The sequence below is a fragment of the Mugil cephalus genome, chromosome 16 (genome assembly GCF_022458985.1).
Source record: "Mugil cephalus isolate CIBA_MC_2020 chromosome 16, CIBA_Mcephalus_1.1, whole genome shotgun sequence".
Taxonomy (NCBI): Eukaryota; Metazoa; Chordata; class Actinopteri; order Mugiliformes; family Mugilidae; genus Mugil; species Mugil cephalus.
In genome coordinates this window covers 24,028,439-24,054,807 of record NC_061785.1, presented here as the reverse complement: position 1 = coordinate 24,054,807, position 26,369 = coordinate 24,028,439, and the positions used below count along the sequence as shown (strand labels likewise).

Genomic DNA, 26,369 nt, shown 5'->3' with positions numbered 1-26,369 from the left:
CACATTTGATTTGTTTGTTTGAAAAAAAAAAATTAACAAAAATCTGCCCTTCAGAGATCAGTCTTTATGGGAGTAGAACAAAACTTGTTTTTGAGCTGAAACTTGTACAATGATGCAGTCTGTCAGGCCCTCGAGACAGAATGTAACAGGCAGATACATCAGCATCAGAGTGTCAGTTTGCTGGCTGAGTGCAATAAATGTTTAAAGAAAATACGAGAGAAAGGGATAAATAGCATAGAACTAGCATAAAAATGTTTGATTCTAACTTGTGTTAGTACATTATTTATTTTTTTAGAGCTTATAGATTGCACTTTTTCACTTTATTTACCTTTAAACCTGATGCAAAGTATTTCAGGTCTAGAGGCCTTTATTTTGTGATGTTCATATCAAAATATGAAATAGTTTTGTTTGACCCTGATCTTTTAGCAAATGTTTGCTTGCTAATAATTTTTCATCTGAAAAAATAAATACCTTCATTTTAAGAGTCAAAACTGTTCATTAGTCCCTCTTATCTACAGGTATTTTATCAGTTATCTGTTTCGGCCTTTGGAAGCAGAAAGTTATTGGTATCGGTTTCAATCGTGTATCCCTAATTAAAACCATTTTTGATTACTGTACTTTGAATAATTCTCAGCTCATTTCAGGAGAGGCAGCAGCACTTACTCCCTCAAGATGCACTGTTTTTCTCTGAAAACTCTAAAAAACTATAGACCAATTGCCTTTATTCAATGCCTTTTGGAAGATAAGTTAACTTGTAGTTCAATGCATGATGTGGTGACTCTGCTTTGCTTCAAAAATGGATCCTTAAATAAACAGTAAACTATAAAGAAACAGGGAGTCCTAAAGGAGACACTGCAACGTGTTTTGTTTTTACAGGAGTAACATTGGTGTGCGTGTGTCTGTCTCACACTCTGCCAATATCCAAAATGGGCTATAAACAGAGGAAAACAACAAACTAAACAAAACAAGAAAAAGGAAAAGAAATAAAACCACACAAGAAACTGGAAAGGCATGGCTGGGCTGTAGAATTTTGAAAAGTTTCCAGTCCCAGTGAGCTGTTTTTGGACATGTGTCACACAGTAGATGACTGCTGTAAAGAAGGTTGAAGCCAAAAATTGTCAGCAGGTAAGAAGACATCTCCGTTGCTCGTGTCTGATAGAAAAGAAAACTCAAAGCTGTATCCACTGAGAAGACAGATAGAATGTAATTGATCTAGTATGAGTGGTTGCTGCAGAGGGGTCGAGATGTACAGTGATATGTGTGTGATAAATATAACTACAGCAATAAATATTCTGTAGTGTGTCACTAAGAATTCCAGGCAGCCTCTGCTGTTTACATGTTTCCCGCCACAGTCACACTCTAATAACTTTCTTCTTTTTGGCCCGTCTGGTGTGGTACCTCTGCTCGAAGTTAGATTGATCCGTGTTAGGGGTGAATGGAATGAAAGTGAGGTTGAGACGATACAGCAGCTCCAGTGTATATGTGATTCTTGCTGTCTCCGTAGATGAAGCAGCGATCGCATAAACCGGGGTGTGCAAAGCTGCCAACATGTACATGAATCCGGGAAAGTATATTTTGCCATGGTAACAAAAGACGGAAACAAGTAAAAGGTTAACAAGAAGACAAAGTCACTCAGTGCTCTGACCGGTCAACTGCAGAAGCAGTGACCTGGAACCGGGTCACTGTCTCTGTTTGGACATTTGGTTAATTGACTGCTGTTGATAGGATGTGGATCTGTTGCCAATGCCTTTTCAGATGAGTGTGTAATACAGTAGTACATTCGTTTTAATTCAGAACTGACTAATATATTCTGCCAGTTCTGTTTGCCGGTTTCTGTGTTTGTTCCTGTGACCTGTGCGTCAATGCAGTTGACTACAACAACTACGAGATTCAGTCAGGAAGAAGCCAGTGGGGATAGTTTGTCCTCAATTTATAAAGGCCAGAGACCTCAACATTGTATAGGAAACCCATGCATATATGTCTGTATTTATCCCACCCAACATGAAGCACAGGTTGGGTGTCAACAGAACCCTACAATGTTTAATGCAGACTGTATCCACAAGGACCTAAGGCAGGGTTTCCTATACAATGTTAATACTATGGCAGCCTGCTGGAGTCTCATAACAAATTGAAACTATGTTCAGACATCTCTAACGAAATTGTGCTTACATTGTTTTTCCCCATTGCTCCCAAGAGCATTCCCCCTCCCTCCCCTCCACAAAGCCACCTCCCCCCTAAGCCTTCCACACACACCGTCTGTGCAGTGTTTTGAAAAATACTATAATTATTGTATTGATATGATTGTTTTGTGGCTAATATGATATAAAAGGGCAGATGCACGAACAAAGCAGTTGTTTCATTCAAGTCTCTGTATTTATTCCTTCTATAGTTTGGGTTATAATACAGTAAAGTGACAGTATAATTTCTTCATTTTTCATCTAGCAACATTGCTGGACACTCACCTGCTCTTTATTGAATTTAACCTGACTGAGACAACTTCATTGTATACTTGTGTAGAATGCGAAGCTGTTTGTGTTGTTCACTAATGAAAAATTGATTTTACCACACTTTTTAAAAACCAGTGTTTGTGCTCATTTTAGACCTTAGAGATTTACAGTTATTTAAATAGAGATGATCAAAATCCAGTGGAAACAAGTCCCAATGAACTAGCTTAACTTCATAAGTGCTAGCTTGCAAAGTTCCAGCGTCTTAACAGCTAATGTTTAGTAGTGCTGTAGATAAATTGATGAACTGCTTAGCTGCTGCTATTTGTCACTAATACCAGCGTTATCACGGTAATTTATAGGACTGATACAGTGACTGAAACCCATGCTCTTATTGTACATGCAGACATTGCATACTGTACAAATTATATTTAATTGTTTGGGTAGCATCACAATTAAAGGCTTTTATTAACAGTAGAATCCCCACCCAGCTGACTTTTTTTGTGATTAGATGTTTATTTAACAAGAATACAAGTTACAACAAAAAAACATGACTCATTAATTGACAATGGAGACAGTACAAAATTGACTGTAACAACTAAATCGCAAAATAATAGTAGTAATAGTGTTTACCTTGCACTTCAACAAGGTGCAACCAAATCCAAACCAAACCAAACTAAAAGTGCATAAATAAATAAAATGATTTTAAAAAGAGAGAGAGAGAAAAGGGGCACCCCCCCCCCAGCAGAGACCAGCTGACTTCTTTAATATACTGTATGATCAGGCTATTCCATCAGTGGATCTTTTTGGTATTTGATGGTACGGTGGTACTGACAATACCAAATTGTTTTTGGGGATAGGCAATGAATATTGGCCACAAATATAAGATTTCAATATAAACAGATTAAATCAATCACTGGACTGAAATGATTTAACACTAGAACACTAATATTGGGATATACAGTTCACTGAAACTGCAAAACATTTTGCAGTTTCCTTAAAACTGATTTGTTAAAGAAATAATATGATCACCAGTACTGTAGAAACCAGGATATTTGTCATCGCATTAAGTATATGTCATAAATTATGTACTTTCATATAACTTATTTTACCCTCTCTTATCATAATTTATTTCATCCTACTCATTCTACTCTAACTGCATTTACTGTAAGCTACTGATTTGATTCTTTATCCAGAGTGCAGTTGTCTGTTGGAGTCAGAGCTGAGAACGGTGTTGCAGCAAAGGATTATGGTCTTGGATGGTGGAATGGGAACTATGATCCAGCAGCAGAAGCTCAAAGAGGAAGATTTCAGGGGGGACGAGTTTAAAGAGCACCCACTGCCACTGAAGGGCAACAATGACCTTCTGAGTATCACACTCCCAGATATCATTTATAAAATACACAAGGTATGGAGAAGCCTGTCTGCCCTATATGTTTTTATTATAATTTTACTGTGACATGTAACTATATTTGTGTGTTTTTAAGCAGTGTTTTTCTGTGTGTACAAAGGAGTACTTGCAGGCTGGTGCTGACATCATAGAGACGAACACATTCAACAGCACGTCTATTGCCCAGGCAGACTATGGACTGGAACACATGGTACGATGTTGGTGTTTAACCAATACATACAGCTATTGCGAAATATTTTTTACCCCGTTTCCATTGAGTCACAATTTCTTTTATTTACCCATTATTCTGTAGAACGTCTTGTGTGCTTGGGCTCGTTTTCTTGCTGCATGACCCAGTTTCTCTTAAGATTCAGCTCACAGACAGATGACCTGACGTTTTCTTTTACAATTCACTGGTATATTTCAGAATTTATTAGTCCATCAATGGTTGCAAACCAAGCCCAGGTGCAGCAGAACAAGCTCAAACAGTGACATTACCAACCATCTAGAATGCAATGCAGTGCGACATAATGCCTCTTGAGTCACACAATTCGGATTTCTGGGTGAAGTCTTGCTTGTTTTGGCCAACTGTCACAATGGATCCAGATTTTTTCGTTGACTGGAACCGCGCCTTTTTTGAATTCTGGTCCCAGAGTGAAAAAGACAAATACAGAGCCTTTGCGGTTCCTATTTTTTATTCTGATACGAACATGATTATGTCATCACCTCACCCTGGCCCTCTAGCCCCCGACTTCTCATAACAATAACATCAGTGCCAGACTACAGGCTTGTAACGGTGCTGCATCAGATATTGACCCTTGTTGGGTAGCTAGGCAATATATGCTGTTACTGTATGTATCTATTAGGGCCGACGGACAAGTCGATTATAGCCATTAAAAGGCCAACTTTTGTCTGATTGACTCCAATGTTAAAACTTATTTTTTTTTACTAATAAAATGCCGGTAATATCGTGTTTTTCTCTGAAATTATGTTCTTTTTTAATTTATCCAGTAGAGGATGCTCCAACCCCATTCATGTGATGCTCCACAGACACTCTACAGTCATAGCCCATGACAGAGTGAAGTACCACCGAAGCCTATGTGTATATATCCATGGGTTTCCCGAGCATGACGTAGGGCTAATTCACATATGTGCTTCCATAAAAAAGAGCATGTAGCTGCACTTGATTTGTTTGTCTGACCTTCACTGATTGATCTCAGAGACATCAACAAGAAGATTTATCTTATAGACCCATTTATTCCTTACGTCACTGTGACATCACGGCATTACCTGGAGGCAAAATAGAGGGAAGCTGGAGGCGAACACTGTTAACTGTGAATCTTGGTGAAAAATCAAAAACACTAACTTGAAGTTTTATCACATACCACCCACTGCCAGTCTGGCAATTAAAAGAAAGGAGTGGAGTGAGACAATCAACAATACGCACACTTCTTATCAGATAAGATTAATATGTAATTCATCATCAGTTTTAGCCTGGTAACATTATGGGTTAGACTAAACTGCATTAAGTTAATTATTTGGGGGATTCTTGTTACAGGTTAATACTAATGCTAACTGCTAACTAACGCAACATTCGTTGCATTTCAGAGCTGAAGCTGCATTTGCTATGTTCCCCATACTTCTTGTAATATATTTATATTATATAAATTTATTTATATATTATATATGGGCTTCACTTGATAAAGGCAGTCCCTTCATGTTCGTATTGACAAAAGTCATCGTTCATATTCTTCTATTGCAAATCTTGCACATAGACGTCTAACGATTTATATGCCTTCAAGCTTTCTTTCATGTAGACACTGGGTATCTCAATCTAGGTATGTGTAAATGCATGGCCATTGCATGGTGGGCAGCCCTGTCAAATCGGAAGAAATGCCGTAGCGACCCTTTCACACTGATAAAAACACTAATGACCCAGGACAACGTGGGATTTTTCTGCAGTGTGAAAGGGTTCTGTATTGCCTGAATTCCGGCTAATTCAAATTTGGGCAAAAAGTTGGAGCTTAAGAGGACAGATAATGCCTTGTCCGATGGCAAGCAACATGTCATAGTACCCAACCGTCATTTTAAACATTTAAACATTTTGACATGTAAGCCAATAGCAAATTACAGCCTTAAAGGCCCATTTGAGGAATTCCAATGTTTGGCATGTCCTTGTCGGCTTTATTTTTCAGTCTGTTTGATGCTAATGCATACATGGGTGGGTTTCACATTTTAAATTTTTTAGTGGCTATAGTAATCTTATGTTTATCAAATTTTTTAAATGATACATATTGTTAGTTAAGAGCCTATTGTCATGCTTTAAAATGTAGAACTGTGTCTTTTTATGTTTGTTGTTAAGGCATATCGCCTGAACAAGGCATCAGCAGAGCTGGCGCGGAGAGCTGCTGATGATGTCTGCAAACAAACAGGTTTGAATTGTCAGCAGTAGAATGACATATAGTAGATACAGTTACAGTGTGTTATGTACAGTGGTGTGAGAAAGTGTTGCCCCCCTTCCTGATTTCTTTCTTTCTTTCTTTCTTTTATTTGCATGTTCATCACTCCTAAATGTTTTAGATCATCAAACTATTTTAAATTTAATACAAAGCTAACACAAGTAAATGCAGTTTTTAAATTAAGGTTTTTATTATTAAGGGAAAAATTCCAAACCTACATGACCCTGTGAGGAAAAAGTGTTTCCTTCCTGTTAAAACATAACTTAATTGTGGTTAATCACACCTGAATTCAATTTCTCTAGCCACACCTGGGCCTGAATAGTGGCACACATGTTCTCAATTAAGAAATCACTTCAATAGCACCTGCCTGACAAAGTGGAGTAGACCAAAAGATTCTCAAAGGCTAAATGTCATGCCAACATTAAAAGAAATGCAGGAACAAATGAGAAAAAAAAATCTCTGTCACAGTGGACAAAAGCATCCAGGTCTATCCCAACCAGAAGCCCTGGGTGACACGGGTGGTCCAGCAGATGCTAAAGGAGAGAAACACCGCGTGGAGGTCTGGCAACAAAGACCTCTGCAGTACAGCCAGAGCCAACCTGAAGAGGGGCATCAAAGAGGCCAAGGCAGACTACAGGAGGAGAGTGGAACACCACCTGAGTAGTAAGAACAGCAAGCAGGTGTGGTGGGTAGTGCAGCATCTGACAAACCACAGGACCAACCTCGGAGCTGCTGATGGTGACCCCATGCTGGCAGAGGAGCTGAACATCTTCTTTGCCTACTTCAAGGTTACAGCATCAGAATCATTACACGGCAGTGCTTACCTACCTGTGGCACGGACCGCAGTGATGATGAAGTGCTTTGAAAAACTGGTCTGTAGTCACATCATACCAGCCCTGCCCTGCATGCTTGACTCCCACCAGTTTGCCTAGAGAGGAAACCAATCCACAGAGCAAGCCATAGCCATAGAACTCTATACTGCACTCTCAAACCTGGACCAGCAGAGGAGCTATGTGCGGATGATCTTCGTGGACTGTAGCTCAGCATTCAACACCATAATCCCACGCAAGCTAGTGGTCAAACTGGGGGACCTGGGGCTTGCAAGAGCAACCTGCATGTGGATCAATACCTTCCTCTCTGATTGCAGACAGAGGATCAGAGTGGGCCACCACACATCCATGTCCTTAAGTCTCAGTACCAGCTCTTCCCAGGATTGTGTGTCCTTTGTTCTACTGCCTCTACGCACATGCCCGTTCTACTGCCCATCATTGCAACACCATGGTGTTTCCGGATGACACCACAATGGTGGGGTTCATCCCCAGAGGGGGACGGCGAGTCTGCCAACAGAGATGAGGTGGAGCAGCTGTCAACATGGAGCAGGGCCAACAGCTTGCTGCTTAACACTTCAAAAACCAAAGAACTCATCACAGACTACAGGACAAAGAAAACAGATTCCACATATGACCATTTCTAAGCCATTTCTGAAGCTTTGTGACTCCAGCGAACGACAGTGGAAAATCCAAAGAACTGCAGGCCTTACTTGCCTCAGTTAAGGTCAGTGTTCATGACTCCACCATAAGAAAGAAACTGGGCAAGAATGGCCTGCATGGCAGTGTTCCAAAATGAAAACCACTGCTGAGCAGAAAGAACACAAAGGCTCGTCTCAGTTTTGCCAGAAAACATCTTGATGATCCCCAAGACTATGGTCTGAAGAGAAAAAAGTTCAACTTGTTCTGTGTCCCATTACATCTGAACTTGGGTTCTGCAACAGGACAATGGACCAAAACACACCAGGTCCAAGTCCATCTCTTGATGGCTGAAGAATAACAAAATGCAGACTTTGTAGTGACCTAGTCAAAGTCCTGACCTGAATCCTATTGAGATGTTGTGGCATGCCCTTAAAAAGGTGGTTCATTCTCGAGCCTACAATGTGAGTTACAACAATTCTGCAAAGATGAGTGGGCCAGAATTCCTCCACAGCAGTGTAAAAGACTCATTGCAAGTTATTGCAAATGCTTGACAGCAGTTATTGCTTTAAATGTGGCCAAGCCAACATATAAGGTTTCGGGGGCAATCGCTTTTTCACACAGGGCCATGTAGGTTTGGATTTTGTTTTCCCTTAATAATAATAATAAGCTTCCATTTTAACCATTTACCATTTACAAACTGCATTTTGTATTTACTTGTGTTATCGTTGACTATCATTTAAATTAATTTCATGATCTGAAATATTTCAGTCTGACAAACATACAAAAAAAATAAGAAATCAGGGAGGGGGCCAACACTTTTTTACGCCACAGTATATTACAACCCAAGGGTGTGTGTGTTTCCAGGATGTAAACGCTATGTGGCTGGAGCTGTGGGTCCCACGAATAAAACCCTGTCTGTGTCACCATCTGTTGAGAGACCGGACTTCAGGAACATCAGTAAGATGACATAAAAATGTTTTCATGTAATGTTTTTTTAGGCTGCAAACACAAGCAGATGGAAGAGACACGAGACACAATAACAAAAAACGAATAATGAATGTTTGAATAACTGTCGTTATAGTTGTACTACTACTACTACTGGGGCTGAATCTGGTATCTGCTTGTTATATGTTTAGAAATGTTATACATTCCATGTGACTCTTCCATAAACAAAACTTACTGCTTTGTGCAGACTGTGTCAGATGTATATTGCAGACCTTTGTGATTATGATGAAAGGTAATTTTAGAAAATTGGACCAGTCCTGAACACATCGTATTCTTATTCTTGTTAGACGGATACCGTCATTAAAAATTCTGTGTGTCTACATGTGTGTGTTTTCTGCAGCATTCAATGAGCTTGTAAAAGCATACTCTGAGCAAGTCCAAGGTTTATTGGATGGAGGAGCAGACATACTTCTGGTCGAAACTGTGTTTGACACTGCAAATGCTAAGGTAGTTCTTGCCAGATTTAAATAATGGTCATTACTTGTTTTGTTCAAGTTCAGTATAAATATTATAATGTGAACTTGCACTTTAATAATACCATTACCATAACTATACTATGTTTTTGTACCTCATAGCACATGCATTGTTTTGTTTGATGACACTACCACTTCATACTCCCAACAGGCTGCCTTGTTTGCCATCGACCTGCTCTTTGAGAAAGGCTACCAAAGAAAACCTATATTTGTAAGTCTATCATATATTTGTAACTTGTTGGTTAAAAAATGCAGCATAACACAAAATGTGAACCACAACACCAGGTTTCAGTGCCTGGATTCCAGTTGTTTCTTCCTAGTGCTGCACTCCATTTGCTTCTCTTTTCTTTAGCAGTTGGAGATATCTGTAAAAATATATTACTGACTGCTAATTAATTTTACAATTCAGATGGTATTAACGCCTATGATTCAAACTAATGCTGCTACTCTCCATGTTGATGCTGTCACTTTTTGTTACACGGTGGCCGTAACCACAGAGAAGCTGCTGGCTGTGACATCACGTGCAAACCCTCTAAATATGTTAATATAATTTAAGGTGGAAAATTGAACACCACACTTGGAAAAATTCATAATAGCAGATAAACCTTCTTTTTGTGCAGTTGGAGGTGTGTTGACAGATGGCATGGCTGTATCGCCTGCATTACCAACATATACAAAATAATACATTTTATTTCTGTGGCGTCTTCAGGTCACCTAAGTTCGCCAAACAGAGATTAAAAAATAGACAAAACAATGACGTGGGACTTTATTTGCTCCCACCTCACCAAAACTGTGCACCCTAAAAGAATGTGATGTAGCAGCCACTGCTGAGGTCTGGTCTATTGAAAATAGTCTGACGAAGATGCGTAAGAATTTTCAATGTTACCAATATGTAGCTTCTAATGAATATTTACAGAGTTTATCTATATAAAGTTGATCTGTAAGGTCTTTTGATGAAACTGCAATATAAACTTCCTAGTTTTCTTTCTTAATACTTGAAAAGTAATTTATTTAAATGTTCAAATTGAAGTCTTCTCGCACTCAAATAGATCTCAGGGACTGTCATTGACCGAAGTGGACGCACTCTGTCTGGTCAGACAGGTGAAGCCTTTGTAGTGAGTGTATCACATGCTAAACCACTATGGTGAGTTATTTACATCACTCTTGACACCTACACTTGGAAGTAACATCAAAGTAGTCTAGATATTAAACTGCTATTTTCTCTGTTTGTTGCAGTATTGGTCTGAACTGTGCCTTAGGGGCAAAAGAGATGAGGCCTTTCATTGAGGCCATAGGACGAAGCACCACAGCTTTCATTATTTCTTATCCTAATGCAGGTAATGCACAGTGTAAATTATTAGTTATAATTATAGTCAACACCTTAATTAACACGTTAAACACACAAAAAGATACAGACCAGTCTGTCTAAGGAGATATAATAATATTATCACCTCTTTGCCTTTTTCTCTTTTTCTGTTAGGTCTTCCCAACACATTTGGAGGATATGATGAAACTCCACAAGTAACAGCCTCTCATTTAAAGGTGCTATCCTTTCTGAAAGATGTTTTTAGATATTAAGATTTAGATGTAAAACAATTCCTTTATCCTACAAGAACTGCCTGCATACTTAAGCCACATTACGAGCCAAAATTTACATGCACCAGGTGCAACCCACGTTCACTACGTTGTAGTGTCTGACAGTGGGTCCAAGGATTTCATCCTTATACATAATGGCAGTCGCGACGCCATTGCCTAGTCTGTAGAGGTCAGTGTGTCCTTGCATGGATATGCCTCCCAAGATAATCACTGACACACCACCAAACTGGTCATACTGAACAATGTTACCTGCAGCATAACGTTCTCAGCAGCTTCTCCAGACCCTTTCATGTCTGTCACACGTGCCGTGTGTTTTGAAAAGCACGTCAGTAGCAGACCTGACAGTTCTGGTATTATGTGGCAAATGGCAATCGAGCTCCAAGGTGCTGGGCAATGAGCACAGTGCCCACTAGAGGACATTGGGCCCTCAAGCTACCTTGATGAAGTCTGTTCCTGACTGTGTGATCAGAGACCAGCCTGCTGGAAGACATTTTATAGGGCTCTGGCAGTGTACATACCATTTCTCCGTGCACAGATTAGCAGACACTGGTGCTGCTTATAGGTTGAGAACCTTTTACTACTGAATTGACCAGGTCAATATATATAATAGAAGTTCACCTGACTTGATGCTATACTCCACAGCTATCATAGCTGGCACAAACTCAAAACACTGGCGGTATTTCCAGCTTGCTCATCACTCTTGCCCCTCCATTGTTGTTTACGTGTCCCTACGTGTTATTACACGAGTTATCCTCATGCTGAAAACGTGACTCGTCGCATGCGTAACGTCCCTCCCCAATATATGTTTTTATTCAGAAAAAAGGGAAAAATAGTAACACACAGTAACTTGGCTAAGTAACTTTAATCTAATAACTGCTTTGGAAATAGTAATGCGCGTGTGTCAGATTAGAGTAGCGCGTTACCAGCATCACTGCTAATTTACAACCATTTTTCTGAACAACCTCTGTTTTAAGAAAAACTGAAATGAAAATGAAAGCCAAAAAATAACAAAAGTGGCTGGACTACAACAGTGAACAGTTCCATTCAGCCACAATGGGACAATGAAGGTTTCTCAAATAGTGTCAGAAAGTGTACACTGACAAAATAGCAATCTCACATTAGACACTTATTAAAGTCATAGACACGATTAAGTGTATATTTATCTTTATTTAGTGCATTCATTGTCCCCTATTTTTGTTCAAATCATGTTTTGATTAAATAAAAAGATATCAACTTAACCGCTCTCCCTGTTGCTATAATTGTCTTGTGTCTGCAGGAGTTTGCTGTGGATGCATTAGTGAATATTGTGGGAGGCTGTTGTGGGACCACTCCATCACACATAAGGTTACTATAAGGTTTCTGATAAATGCTGTTAATGTTTGTTGCAAATGTCATACACTTTTTTGTATATTTCCTTCTTTCCCCACCATACAGAGCCATATCAGAAGCAGTCAAACACTGCCAGCCAAGATATCCTGCTGTTAATATCCATCAAGACTACTTGTTGCTCTCAGGTACTAAGACCTTCTGTTACCATGTGTGATGGGAAGTGGTAACAGAACAGATATTGTCCCTAAATGTGCTTTAGTGAGACTTTTGTAAACTGATGACAATAGATTTTTGATCGACTAATAGTCGATTTTTTATGTTTTTTTTTTTTTTTTTTTTCGGGAGCCTTGTCAGCAGAGAAAGGAAATCTGTGACAAATAAGGAGCCTACTTTAAAGTGGCATATTCTTGTTTATCAATGAGGAGGAACTATCAAACCAACTATCAAAATCTTTCTGGTGGTGAAGGTCACCACCTTTTGTGATAAGATACACAAAAGAGAAAAAAAGGAGAAATAAGTAAATAAACAACAACAAAAAAATGATGATAAACCCCCACAACAGAATATCCAGAACTGCCTACTCCCACCCTCCCCACCCCAGTCAGCTAATCCACACCCCAGAGCACTGAACTGTCCGCTTCTGAAGGTCAGGAGGCCCACTTCTTTTCCAGGAAGGAGAGCAGTAGTCACTAGATCTTTTCAAATTGTTCGGCTCTCCCCTTTATAGAATATCTGATCCTTTCCAGATGAAGTTTGTCCATCAGCTTCATCAGCCATTAGTGTGGGCACCTCTTTCACTTTCCATCAGTCATATGACAATAGACGTTGATGTGTCAGTCTTAAAGATTTCAATGCATCTGAAATACCCAAGATTATTAGGACTGGTTCTGGTTGTATCTGTACATATATATTTTTGAGAATAAACTGAAAATGTCAATGAATTCTACGTAGGAAATTAAACTGGATTAAGCGATGTCTAGCATCTAAAGAGCAAGCGTGGACATGCTCTGAGCTGGAGTCCCAGGTGTTATCAGGCCAGTCAGATTTAATCTTAGTCTTACTAGGGTGACAAAGATCAGATGTCGTACAGAATACATGGTCTGAACCAGTGCACAACTTTATACACCCATTCAATTTATCTGGAGGTACATTTTCAAATCCAGGCAGATTCTTCCTTAGATAGTCCGTGATTAGAAAATATCAAAAAAGGTGAGGTCATATTTTTCCCAAAGCTTTTCAAAAGATGCAAAATCCCATCTACATAAATAACACCAATATTTCCTATACCTAACTCTATTGCTGAGTTTTATCTGTAACAGCTTTTGTCAATCATCATTGGTAAAAGTATGACTGCACCAGTTGAGTAGGGCAGACAATCCTCTATCTCCATCTCTGACCAGTCAGATGACAGAGAAGTGTCGTCCAGCCAGAAGGACACACAGCGAAGGCAAGCACCCAAAAGTACGCTGTGAAGTTAGGCAAAGTGAGTCCACCGGTTACTTAAGACTTACATAGATGTTCTTATTTTAAGTCTGCGTGATTTTTAGTTCCTGATGATGATGATACGGTTATTAAGTCTTAATTTTTTGTAAAAGGTTTTGGTGATAAATATTGGTATGTTCTGCGAGGAGATAAAGAAGTTGGGGAAGGAAGACCATCTTGATAGCGTTCACTCGACCTAAGAGCGACATTTGTAGTGTTTTCCAAAATTCTATAAATTTTTTTTGACTTTTGATCAATTAAGGGAGTAAAATTTGCATCGAACAGGCCTTCCATTTTTTTCGTGATTACAATTCCTAAATAGGTGAATTTTCAGCAGTTATTCTGAAAGGGACAAAGTTCCGAAAAGATGAATTACCTCCAAAAGTTGTAGAATTCTGGTCTTGGCCTGAGTTACATACAGTAGTATGTCATCTGCGTTGTGCAAATATGATACAGTAGTATTATTGAAAATGCCTATTTAAATGAACGGTTGCAAAAAATAAATACAATCAATAAGTAGGTTTCTTCAGCTGGTTAAATAATAATGCTTAGCTGTTCAAATAATTATATAAAAATAAAAAATACTGTGTAACGGGCAGCTTTTTTGAACTTCTAAAACTCCATGTAAGGTTCATATCTTAGAAAAATAAAAAAAATAAGCCAGTCTTTTTCTAGCAAATCCTCAGCTTTGCAAATAAAAACATCACAACTTGTTATAAGGGACAAAGCGGGAAAATGAAGCTTGCAGTGTGCTCTGTGTAGTGCCTGGAACTTTTTGTGGTAGGACAGTTGGGGTTGTTGCAGCACGCAATTTCACACACTCTTCATAGTATAGCTGTTACCACTCAGTGCGTTTACATGCACAGTTTCATCGAGTTATGCACTGAATTTGATTTTCTGAATGAGGCCCTTAATCCCGGTTTGTATGCACAGAGAAAATGAAATAACTGACGACAACATCCTCCCCAACACCAGTTGGCAGTATTTGTATTTTGTGCGGGCCCCCTTTCAGGTTGACCGAATACATCATATAATAAACAACTGGAGTTGTTCATCAACAAACAAGTTGGGTAACAGACCCCTTCATGGCCTATGTCATTGTGACATGACAGTGTTAGCTGGAGGCAAAACAGAGGGACCTTTGAGTCACTGTCAACCGGGAAAATGTCTTGCTGTATGTTTTGGTGCCAAAATCGAAAAAGCAAGAACACTAACTTGTTAGGTAACTTGTTAAATTTTAGCGCATTCCAGCCACTGCCAGTCATAGTCATAGTCACAGACAAGTTTATATTTGAGTGCAGAGATCTCATTATGCTTTTCAATTGTCAGGCTTTGAGCATGAATTCAAATTGTTCAATCTTGCTACGTTTTTTGGTGCTGGACTGGTTTAAAATGATACACCCTCTCAGATATACCGTGATGGTCTCCCATAATGGCACAGGTAAAATAACATCCTTATTATTGGTATCAAAGAACAGAGTAATGTGTGTTCCCAAATATTCATAGACTTTTTTTTTCTTGAGTTGTTGAGGGTTGAACCTCCAATTCCTCTGTGGTCTTGTAAATGTATCTAGTTTTAATGAAAACGTGACAGGGCTATCATCAGAGATTATAATATTATGATACTTTAGATTAAAAGCATGTTTCATGTTAAAAGCCTGATAGCTACTTAAAAGATTCTAATCCCTCTGCTTCTTAGTAGGCTTTTAATTTCAAGTGACTACAGAAATTGTTGAATTACATGGCAGCTTAGCAGTGTTTGCATTTGTAGTACCTTGTATTTTTTTCAATGTACTTAATGCCATCTTCCTTTTTGTGTTTGTGAACAATGTGTAGGCTTAGAACCATTCAAGATTGGCCCATACACCAACTTTGTAAACATTGGTGAACGATGCAACATGGCTGGTTCACGCAAGTTTGCCAAGCTGATCATGACTTGGAACTATGAGGTAATTTCAACCATTTTTATTATTGTTGTTGCTACTGTTCTTATTATTGACATAGCAGCATTAGTAGTAGTATTACTTCAAAAATATCGTAAATATGTCTTTGGTATCTGTGTATTTGGTGTTATTTTCAATTTGCTGTCCAGGAGGCTCTGAGCATTGCTAAAGCCCAGGTGGAGATGGGAGCCCAGGTCTTGGATATAAATATGGACGAAGGCATGCTGGATGGACCAACAGCTATGGCCCGATTCTGTAACTTGATTGCTTCTGAGCCAGATATTGCACGGGTAGGACATTTATTCATTTTTCATTTGTCATTCATTGTTTTCCTGGATTAAGATATAGAAACATAATCTGTCACAAACAAGTAAATAGGAAATGGTCTTACTTTTATATAGCGCTTTTCTGCCTACTCAAAGTGCTTTTACAGTCATTCGCTCACACAAGCACAAACACATTCATCACACACCAGTTGCACTGGGATCAACTGGGGGTTCGGTGTCTTGCTCAGGGACACTACGGCATATAGCCACACTCTGGGGATCGAATCACTAACTTTTAAGTTTGTAGACAACCCGTTCTACCTACTGAGCCACAGCCACCCCCAAGTCACATGCAAATGACCTGTTAAGTATTGTGATTGTTTTATTTTGTTACACAGACAGTTACATTGTTTGTGTGTGTTTTGTGTCTCTCTTTAGTAGCAATCTTTGTGTTAGTTGTAAGACTCTTTGTGGTTATATTTATGTTCACATATTTTTATTTTAGTTTTATTGTGGTTGTCTTTGGTTATATTGAGTTGCTTTGGGGTTGTCGGTGTGTGCTTTTATCATATTATTCCACAACCAATATGGCATTTTATTTGAATAAAAATGGTATTCAAAAATATTTCATTTAGTAAATACTTCTGGTGGTTGTCCTGTACATCTCATGGCCTCAGCGGCTTTAGTAGTAATTAGGAAATGTTAGAATGCTGACACCCTGACCTTAAATGGTGAAGAATATACAGAACCTGCTAAACATCCATGTGCTGTTACTGTAGCTGCATCTTCACATTAGAATTTTCCTCAAACCACCTTTTCACAGAACTTCTTGCAGTCTTATTGATGCCCAAGTGAAAACTGCATTGCTACTCATGAATGGCTTATTTTCAGGGGTAGCCAGTGAATGCATACTTGCAGAGTTTGCAGAGAGACAATTTTTTTCAATGCGTGTAGCATTTTTCTTCTTTTCTTTTGAACTAACCTATGAATTAACCAGCATAGTAAATATGAAATCTTATCTCCTTCAGATGTCTCTCTCTTTTCCAGGTTCCTCTGTGCATCGACTCTTCTAACTTCTCAGTGATTGAGGCAGGACTGAAATGCTGTCAGGGTAAATGTATTGTCAACAGTATCAGTTTGAAGGAAGGAGAACAGGAGTTCCTGCTCAGAGCTGCTACTGTGAAACGCTATGGAGCTGCTGTTGTGGTCATGGCCTTTGATGAAAAGGGACAGGTAAAAGTACAAACACATGGTCATAGCTACACATGCTTACACAAAAGCACATACTGCATATTCTGACATGAAGTTTGTCCTCTGCAGGCCACAGATACAGACCGTAAGGTAGAGATCTGTACACGAGCCTACAAGCTGCTAGTCAACAAAGTGGGATTTAACCCAAACGACATCATCTTTGATCCCAACGTCCTCACCATTGGCACAGGCATGGAAGAGCACAATGACTATGCTGTCAACTTCATCAAGGCCACTAAACTTATCAAGGTAAAGGAATTATCACTCACAACAACAATTCATAAATTCAGCCAATCCCTCACAATGTTTGTTTACTCAAAATTTTGGCATTCACGTTAATTTCCAATCAAACTTAATGTCTTGGAAATCTAAATTTCCATGCAAACAGTTTTTAAACGATTTGTTTATTTATTTTTCCACATAAGAAGGCTAAACTGCTTTAACAGCAATATTAACAACAGAGGAAAGTTGCAAAGGTAAAATAATAAGTGTAGCCGACAAGGGCTGTACAGTATCTGAGAAGTATGCAAATTATTTGTACAAGAAAAACAAAAAGATAAATGAAACTGCAAGAATAGAATTCATCAGCTTATAATGTGACTTCAAACCCCTGGAAAGTATAGGTTCTCAGCTATACACCATCATTTGAAGACTCATCATGACGAGTAGCCTTCCCACATTATTCGTGTCCTGCCCATACTTCTCAGTGTTTAAAAAAAAAAAAAAAAAAAAAAAAAAAGGAAACTGGACAGTTTTGAGAAGACCCTTCTCCACTCAGTAGCTTCTGCAGTTCTAACGGACTGGTGGGAAGTTGAGATTTAAACAGGAAACTCAGTGTATATAAAGCCCTTTTCATACACCCGTTTTTTACTCAATATGAAAGGGTCAACTCGGGATTTTATCAGCTCAGCTCGGCTTGATGTGAACAGGGATGTGAACAGGAGGTCAGACCTGGGACTTCTTATTCCATAAGAGTGTCCTTCTTTGTCCTTCAGGTGTGGGTGGACCACCGTTTCTCGATGAGCTGGCTGTCTTGTGTTGTTTTGGGTGTTTCGTCTTTGGGGTGGACTAGTTTTGCCTAAATGTACTACCGAATTTGAAATAAACGGGAATGCAGTGTTTCTTGAAAATACAACAGCTTTTTAGGGGATGACGATGTTCCTCCTCTTGTTGTATTCATCCTCTCAGTGGATCTCCACATGTCCTGAGTGTTTCTTGATGTGTTTTTCCTCCTTATTATCCAATCTTCAGGGTACAGTCTGCTCAGTGCTGAAGGGTTCTAATGACTCCTAGTTTGTGTTCTGGGGTTAGTGGGAATCAAATAATAAATGCTGGTCAGTCTGAGTGGGTTTCCTATATACTTCAATGTTGAGTCAGTTGGCTTTATTCAACGACTTTTGGAATACCATGACCTCGATGAGTGAGACCGACATAGACATATTCCATTGACTGTATATAGTACTATGTCCAACATCACCTGTTGGATTCTGAACCTCGAAAATGAAGTCTGAAGGGGGCGGACCTGTGTTCACCATTTGGAGGAGCTTTACTCTGCCCACACTCTGATACTCCAAATATGGATATGTGGGTCGTGTTGGGGTGGAGCTAAAGCAGCCTGAATGTTGAAATCCACCTACCCAACTCTGCGCTACTGGGTTAGCTCAGAGTAGACAGTGTGAATGGGTTACCCACAACTCCAGTTCTGAGGCTTCAATCCACATGCACCAGACAGTCCAAGAAGGTCATACTAGCTCTGATGATGTCATCCTGAGTGAACTGGATGTTGCTGTCCACCACACTGATGTGCTGTATGAAAGATTCCACCTAGTCTGTTAGGGCTGGGTGATATGGACTAAAAGTCATATCTTGATATTTTTTAGTTGAATGGAAATAAACAGGGCATTCCTTCTTTGTGCACATTTCAAACACTTAAATAGACAGGGTATCTCTGTGCACATCTTAAATAACAAAAGAGCAAAAACAAATGAAACAAAAAATAACAAACCAACTTCTATACAATTTACAGATTTTGTGCCAGGAAAACTAACCTGTCAACACTGTCAGGTTTTAGGGATGCCCTGTGGTAAGTTACAATGTTCCCACTGCAACTAAACACCCTTTTAGAAGGGGAGCTGGTGGCTGGCACACAAAGGTACTTCTTTGCTAGGCGGCTCAATGCTGTAAAGTTCAAACTTCATGATTCCGCCACCTTTCTGAGAGTCAGCATCACTCTATACACAAACTAACAGCAAGTACCTCAAAAGCTCAGTTTCTACTGCGTCCTTCCGTGTGTGCAATGTCCAATAGGTCACTGGTAGATGGGTCAGCATATTTGCACAGCTCAGTATCTTCCTTTTCAGGTGCCAGGAGACTGTTGTTGAGCACAGGTCTGACGTATGACAGGGTGACATACTCCTCTCCCGAGGGAGCATCTGTGAAGTCTTGAAGGGGTTTCAGAGTTTTCTTGATTGCCTCCAGAACCTCTATGTCCTGTCAGGTGGGGACAAGTGGTCTGGTTTTTTTGTCAGAAGGCAAGACTTTCCTGCTCCAGGACCCTCTCAGTCATTTGTAGTCTTGATCCCCAGCATGTGGCTGACTCAGTGATTAGCTGGTGACCTGGGAGACCCACCTGTATTTGCACTTCACCCAGTTCTCTTCTCTTCTTCCAGCTGTAAGAGAAGCTGCTGAAAATTCTCTTAGACAGAGAAATGGCTCGTGTGACACAGGAATCATCCATACTGTGCCTTATATACACACACAATTGAAAAACACTTTTTAAAATCACTAATTATTTATTTATAAGTCAGGTCAAAGTTTAGTTGTAGAGCACATCTTAAAAACAGTCAACCAAACCAACCAAAGTTCTGTACAGTTATCAATTATTATCATTAATTATGAATTATTTGTGTATGATTACAGACAGTTATGGAATTTATTGGATACTATTAGGGCTGGGTGATATGGACCAAAAGTCATATCCCGATATATACTACCAGTCAAAAGTTTTAGAACACTATACTTTTTCCATTTTTTTTTTTTTTTAACTGAAAATGATTCAGTTTGTGTCATTGCACTCTGAAATGAAAGCATAAAACAAATAAGCAACTTGAGTTGAAAAAGAAATCATGGAATTAATTTATAAACCAAAATGTATTCTAAACTTTTGACTCATCAAAGTAGCCACCTTTGGCAGATATAACAGCTGAACACACTCGTGGCATTCTTTCTACAATAGAAGTAAAATTTCTTCAGAAAGTTCTTCCCAAGTCTATTGCAGAAGTTCCCATAAATGTGTGGCACTTGTAGGTTGATGGCTTTCTGTCCAGTTCATCCCAAACCACCTCAATGGGGTTTAAGTCTGGAGACTGTGCTAGCCACTCCACGTTTTCAAGCTTACCATCTTGTTCTTTTTTCCTGAGGGAGTTTTGGCATAGCTTGAACTTGTGTTTTGGGTCATTATCTTGCTGCAGGGTGAACCTCTGACCAACTAGGTGCATACCTAAGGGTATTACATGGTGCTGCAGAATGCTGTGGTAGCCGTTTTGGTTCAGGGTGCTGCTCACTCTGTACAAGTCACCGACAGTTGATGTCACACACTGTGGAACCATCCTCTTGCCTACTCGACGGCATACAAAGATCCTGTGTGATGAACCAAAGATTTGAAATTTTGATTCATCAGTCCATAATACCTTCTTCCAGTCTTCAGTAGTCCAATGGCAGTGTTTCGTGGCCAAGGAGAGCCTCTTTGTCTTATTCTGACATCTTAGCAATGTCTTTCTTGCTGCAACTTGTCCTGTCAAACCTGCAGCTTGAAGTCTTCTCTTCACAGTTGAAACTGAGACCTGCTTACTAAGACTACTATTAAGCTGTGCTTGAAGCTGTTGTCCTGTGAGCCGCCTATCACGCAAGCTGTTAACTGTCAGAATCGTCCTCTCATTCAGTTGTGGCTTTGGGTCTGCCAGACCGCTTCCTGTCAGAGTTTCTCCCAGTTTCTGATTTGATGGTGAAGAAAACTGTATTCACTGACACCTTGACTTTCTTTGTGATTTCCCTGTAGAAGACCTACATTTTTAAGTGTTATGAAGGTCTGTCTCTCTTCCATTGTTAATTGCCTTTTTCTCTCCATTTTTGTAGCAACACACTACTTTCTGCAGTACAATACTGTTCACCTGATGCTCATGAGGGTCTGGCAGCACAGTGTGTTTCAACACTGCTTTTATGCAGACAGAGGGGGTTGTAAGTAATCAAGAAAAGTTGGAACACCTGTAGGAATTAGTAGCACCAGCTTTCAAGACTGATTAAACCTTCATTGCTGCAGACCAGCTTTAAATTGTTAACCCACTTCACGTTCCCTGAAAAAGGCCTTTTTGTATAATTGTGAAATGTACATTATTTTTCAGTTTTGGGTAACCAAACCTTTTTTTTAACCTCTGGTTGTTCAGTACTTACCTTTGTACCATTTCAAGCTATTTATTGGGCTTGCATGACTTGAATTGTTCTAAATCCAATGCCATCCTACTTCTTTCTGAACTGACTTCTGGCGTGGAGGGGAAGTGACATATTTCTGGATGTCTAAAATAGAGAAATGTCATGCATGACATTTGAGATATCTTTAACTTTCATTATGCCAAGTCAAAACGGAATTACGGATATCTCTATATGTCGTTTCGACTAGTCACAATTACATTACAGATATCTTGAATGAAAAGTCCAACTATTCAAAATGTAATTACGACTAGTCAGAAAGACGTTGTTGATATCTACAATGTTAATTCCGGATAGTCAAACTCTGCTTTTTAAATGTTAAATCGGCTTGCCATAGGAGCAGACACTCTTCTTTGGCAGTCTTCAACAAACATGGAGGAAGCAACAACGTCTGCGGAGTGTGCAGAGCGTGCCAAGGAAGAATTGGTTGGTAAAAGAAAAAGTAGTGGCTCAGTAATATGGAGATGATTCGGATTCAAAGTATCAGATAAACAACAAAATGACGTTATATGTAACGTTTAAGGAGTGCAATAAACAAGTTACAGCCAGGGGTGGAAGCGCTACAAGTCTTTTTCACCACCTAAAACAGTGGCACAAACTGCAGTAAGCGTGTGAAACTGCGCTCTGCAGAAGCCACAGCTGAAGCAGCCATCCACAACCTGCCAAAGCTCCAGCCCCAAAACAAAGCTCACTGCAAGCATAATTTTCCCACAGTGTACCGTATGAAAAGAAAAGTGGCAAGTGGTGTATTATACAGTAACTAAAGCGGTCACTTATCGCATTTCTAAAGATATGGTGCCTGTAGCAACTGTGGAACAAGTCGGATTTAAAAAGCTACTGAAAACTATGGACTCGAGATATGAGCTACACAGTCGCAACTACACTTTATGGAGCTTTGGAGGTACTCCTGTACTCCAGTATTTATGTTTACATTTTATTGTTCTTTGAACAATTGAGCATTATTTTATCCGGACAGTTTAAATAAAACTACTTGTGACATGTCATATTTGGCTTTGACTGTGACTAAGCATTTGCTCTCACTTTACGATAAAAATATCGGGATATATATCGTATATCGATATTCAGCCTAAATATATCGGGATATGACTTTTGGTACATATCGCCTAGCCCTAGGTGGAATCTGCAAAAGTGTTCAGGGCTTCGGTATCTAGTTCCCTGATTGGTAGATTTGCCATATTATCAATTGGTCCAAATAAATTACTCTGCTCAATTAAACTAGACTGACACCTGTCAGTCACATGTTCCAATAGTTTGGCTCACTTGAAAAATGGGTGGGTTCAAACAAAGCGTACACATCAAGATGTAAATATCAGGAAATAAAAGCTGACATTCTGAACTCTTGTCTCCTACTCATCTTTTGATCTTAAACCCAAATGTCTTCAGTGAACAACAAAAACAAGAGAATTTGCCTTGCTGTTCCAATATGTTTGGAGGGGACTCTATGCCTTGCTTATAGTTAAGTCAATATTGACTGCATTTGTGGCTTCCTTACTCTTTAGAGATTGTGTGTTGACTGTGACATATCCTTGTCCTACAGCATATGCTTGTTCTAGAACATATCCAACAAAATCCTTATTGTCATAGAAGTGCATGTACTTTTGCACCCCGCAGATTTGTAATATTGGCTCATTTTCCTAAATAACCAAATACATAAGTACAAAGTTTTATTTTCATTTCTCTGATTGGGTTATCTTTATCTACATTCAAGACTAATGTGAAAATTGCCTGATGTTTTGAGTCAGTTTTATTTAGAAATGTAGAGAATTCTTAGGGGTGCAAATACTTTTAAGTGACACTGTAAGACCTAACATGCTGGCTGTCGCTTACTCTCAAGCAGCTTGGTCAGCAGTAATATATGCACTAACATCACAAGCATTTAACAAACACACAAATTCAATAATTCTGGCTGGACTATATCATCCGTTTTGTGTATGTGTGCTTGTGTTTAGGAGACTTTACCAAGAGCCAGAGTGAGTGGGGGCCTTTCCAACTTGTCCTTCTCCTTCAGAGGATTGGAAGTCATCAGAGAAGCTATTCATGGAGTGTTTCTCTACCACGCTATCAAGGTATGAACACACCTGTGTTACATCTGCACACCGCCCACATGAGGATTGAGACAGTCTTCTGCTATTCTGTCCTCTTCTGACTCTTCTCACCTCTTTTCTACCTTTTATTATCTATTTTTCCCAGGTAGGCTGGGCTGGTTATGCTTGTGTCTCTTAAGTGTTAGATTCACTTTAGTAAAAATTGTCCTTTTATTCTCCATTTATCGTTTTAATCTCTACTTTAACATCAGGCCACGTGACAGTTGTTGAAAATAAACCATTTGGTTTATAACCATTTGATTGTAAGAGAAGGACAGAAGAAAGAACTGTGAGAAGGAAAGACCTAAGAAACAAGAGGTCATAACCAAGAACAGCAGCAAAGCATTTAAAGAAGTTCCAGACTTGCATTGTGCTTTATTATGAACAATAATTAGAAGTTGTATAATTATTAATTTCTATTTACAATTATTAGGTACCATATTTTCAAATAACCAAATAATACATTCAGTCTCATAAAATAAACATCACTCATGAAATATTATAAACTATCAAATTGGAAATCTAAATCGAAATTAAATTACAACTACAATCAGAATTTCATCCTGCCTGTGAGAAGGCAAGGAGAACCCAATCATACATTCAAACATATTATGCTTTTGTGTTTGTTTATAAAAACAATCATCTGTACATATCTGTGAGATGCCAAAAGTGAACCCTTGTTTTGAGTGTACATTGCTTAGAAGTTACCATGGGGCCATTTGTAATCTCTCAGACTATTATGCATCTTGCTTGCTTGTTTTCTTATCCAAGTTCTTAAGTTGTCAGTCAGTGGTGGGGGAGTTCTGGTTTTAATTTCAGAAGATCTGTGGTGATGCCCACCTGAAACTCACATGATTTATTAATGGGATGCACGATTTTTTTTGATACCAATACCGATAACTGATAACTTTCTGCTTCCAAAGGCCAATACCGATAACCAATAACATAGCTGAAGAAAGACTAATGAACAAACATTTTTGACTCTTAAAATTAAGATATTTATTTTTTTCAGATGGAAAAACTATTGGCAAGTAAACCTGAAATACTTTGCATCAGGTTTAAAAGTAAATAAAGTGGAAAAAGTGCATTCCACAAGTTCTAAAAAATAAGTAATGCACTGTTAGAATCAAACATTTCTATGCTAGTTCTTTGCTATTTCTCCCTCCCCGTGGTCTTTCTGATATCAGTCGGCTACTACCAAAATGATGACAGAGTTGATGAGTTGTTTTCCGACATGAGGGAGTAATGCATTTTTTTCAGTCAGAAGGTTGTTTTTCCGATTATAATGACGCCACTTGAAAGCAACATTCACTGCAGGCCGTGCAGATCTCACGTAGGAGAGGGAGTGCCTGATTAAAACGACGACTCACACAGCAGTGCTGACAAAAATATATGTTATTGAGCTGATAAGTCATGATATTGGACTTATCGGAATAATGTCAGAATTTCCTGATATCAGGCCGATAATTACCATGCATTTCCACTTATTAAAAAGTTAGGCTCTCATTTGTTATTCAGGCTATTCACAGACACAGATTCTTTCTTCGGCAAAAAACAGACTGTACAGTACTGTGTTCAATATAAGTAACTCAAGCTATGAAAATATTTAAATAAGACTTACATTTTAAAATGGATTAAGAAATGGCTCTCCTGTTTGCTGTGTCAGGACGGTATGGATATGGGGATAGTGAATGCAGGGAGACTGCCAGTCTATGATGACATTGAAAAGGAGCTGCTATTGCTTTGTGAAAACCTCATCTGGAACAGAGACGCTGATGTCACTGAGAAACTACTGGCCTACTCACAGGTACAAACATATTCAATTACCAAACAAAACATAAGTCTTTGTTTCATCAGTTTGGCTGACAGATATTTGACCTTTACTAACAGAACCATGTAAAAGGAGGGAACAAGGTAGTTCAGACAGACAAATGGAGAGAAGAAAGTGTGGAAAAGAGGTTGGAGTACGCACTCATCAAGGTATTTATGACAATTACATTACATTAGATTACATTTGATGAGAGAAGGATTTTGCAGGGGATTAAGATATTCAATAACATACCAATAGGACTGACATTTTAACATTTTGTAGCTATAACCAGCAAATTTTAAGCATATTTGCCTAATCAGCCAATTAGGAACAGCTAGTTACTTTGCACCAACCCTGCTCAACACAACTCATAACGTTAAAAGACTTCCAGAAGGAAAGAAATTCCACAAATGTATTTTTGACAAGGCCAGTCACTTATTAATTCTAAACACTGTAAATAGGTGATTACCTCAAGAAGACGATTAAGATAATATCAAGAGTGTGCAGAGCTTTATCAAAGCAAAATATCCCATTTTTTTTGACTATATACATATCTTTATTCATTATCACAGAGCAATTAATGTATTTACTGAGGCTTTATCATTGAAAATCTCATTTATTTCCTTGTCTTTAATGCTCCAACTTGTTTAATTGTTGTCAGGGAATAGACAAGTATGTGGTGGAGGATGTGGAGGAGTGTCGGGTTCAGGTTGACCGTTATACTCGACCCCTTCATATCATTGAGGGCCCCTTGATGAATGGCATGAGGGTGGTGGGAGATTTGTTTGGAGCTGGAAAGATGTTTCTCCCACAGGTATGGTAACATTTTACTTTGAGGCATGTGCATGTGCAAGTCAAAACC

General features: G+C 39.0%; 1 protein-coding gene across 5 annotated transcripts in view; it reads left to right on the top strand.

Annotated features, from left to right (window-relative positions):
• The window catches only part of mtr (5-methyltetrahydrofolate-homocysteine methyltransferase), a 67,085-nt gene that overhangs the window by 5,193 nt on the left and 35,523 nt on the right, over nt 1-26,369 (top strand). For 4 of the 5 annotated variants that reach the window (XM_047609099.1, XM_047609098.1, XM_047609097.1 and 1 more), the window contains 19 exons: nt 3,641-3,852; nt 3,956-4,045; nt 6,197-6,266; nt 8,627-8,719; nt 9,108-9,214; nt 9,392-9,451; nt 10,290-10,384; nt 10,477-10,577; nt 10,721-10,782; nt 12,113-12,180; nt 12,271-12,350; nt 15,484-15,596; nt 15,740-15,880; nt 16,904-17,089; nt 17,177-17,356; nt 23,563-23,679; nt 25,364-25,504; nt 25,588-25,677; nt 26,169-26,321. In XM_047609099.1, coding sequence (XP_047465055.1) covers nt 3,641-3,852; nt 3,956-4,045; nt 6,197-6,266; nt 8,627-8,719; nt 9,108-9,214; nt 9,392-9,451; nt 10,290-10,384; nt 10,477-10,577; nt 10,721-10,782; nt 12,113-12,180; nt 12,271-12,350; nt 15,484-15,596; nt 15,740-15,880; nt 16,904-17,089; nt 17,177-17,356; nt 23,563-23,679; nt 25,364-25,504; nt 25,588-25,677; nt 26,169-26,321 — 2,159 coding nt within the window. Of the gene's footprint in view, nt 1-3,640; nt 3,853-3,955; nt 4,046-6,196; nt 6,267-8,626; nt 8,720-9,107; nt 9,215-9,391; nt 9,452-10,289; nt 10,385-10,476; nt 10,578-10,720; nt 10,783-12,112; nt 12,181-12,270; nt 12,351-15,483; nt 15,597-15,739; nt 15,881-16,903; nt 17,090-17,176; nt 17,357-23,562; nt 23,680-25,363; nt 25,505-25,587; nt 25,678-26,168; nt 26,322-26,369 lie in introns of those variants that run through there. The other variant, XM_047609101.1, reaches the window with a different exon arrangement.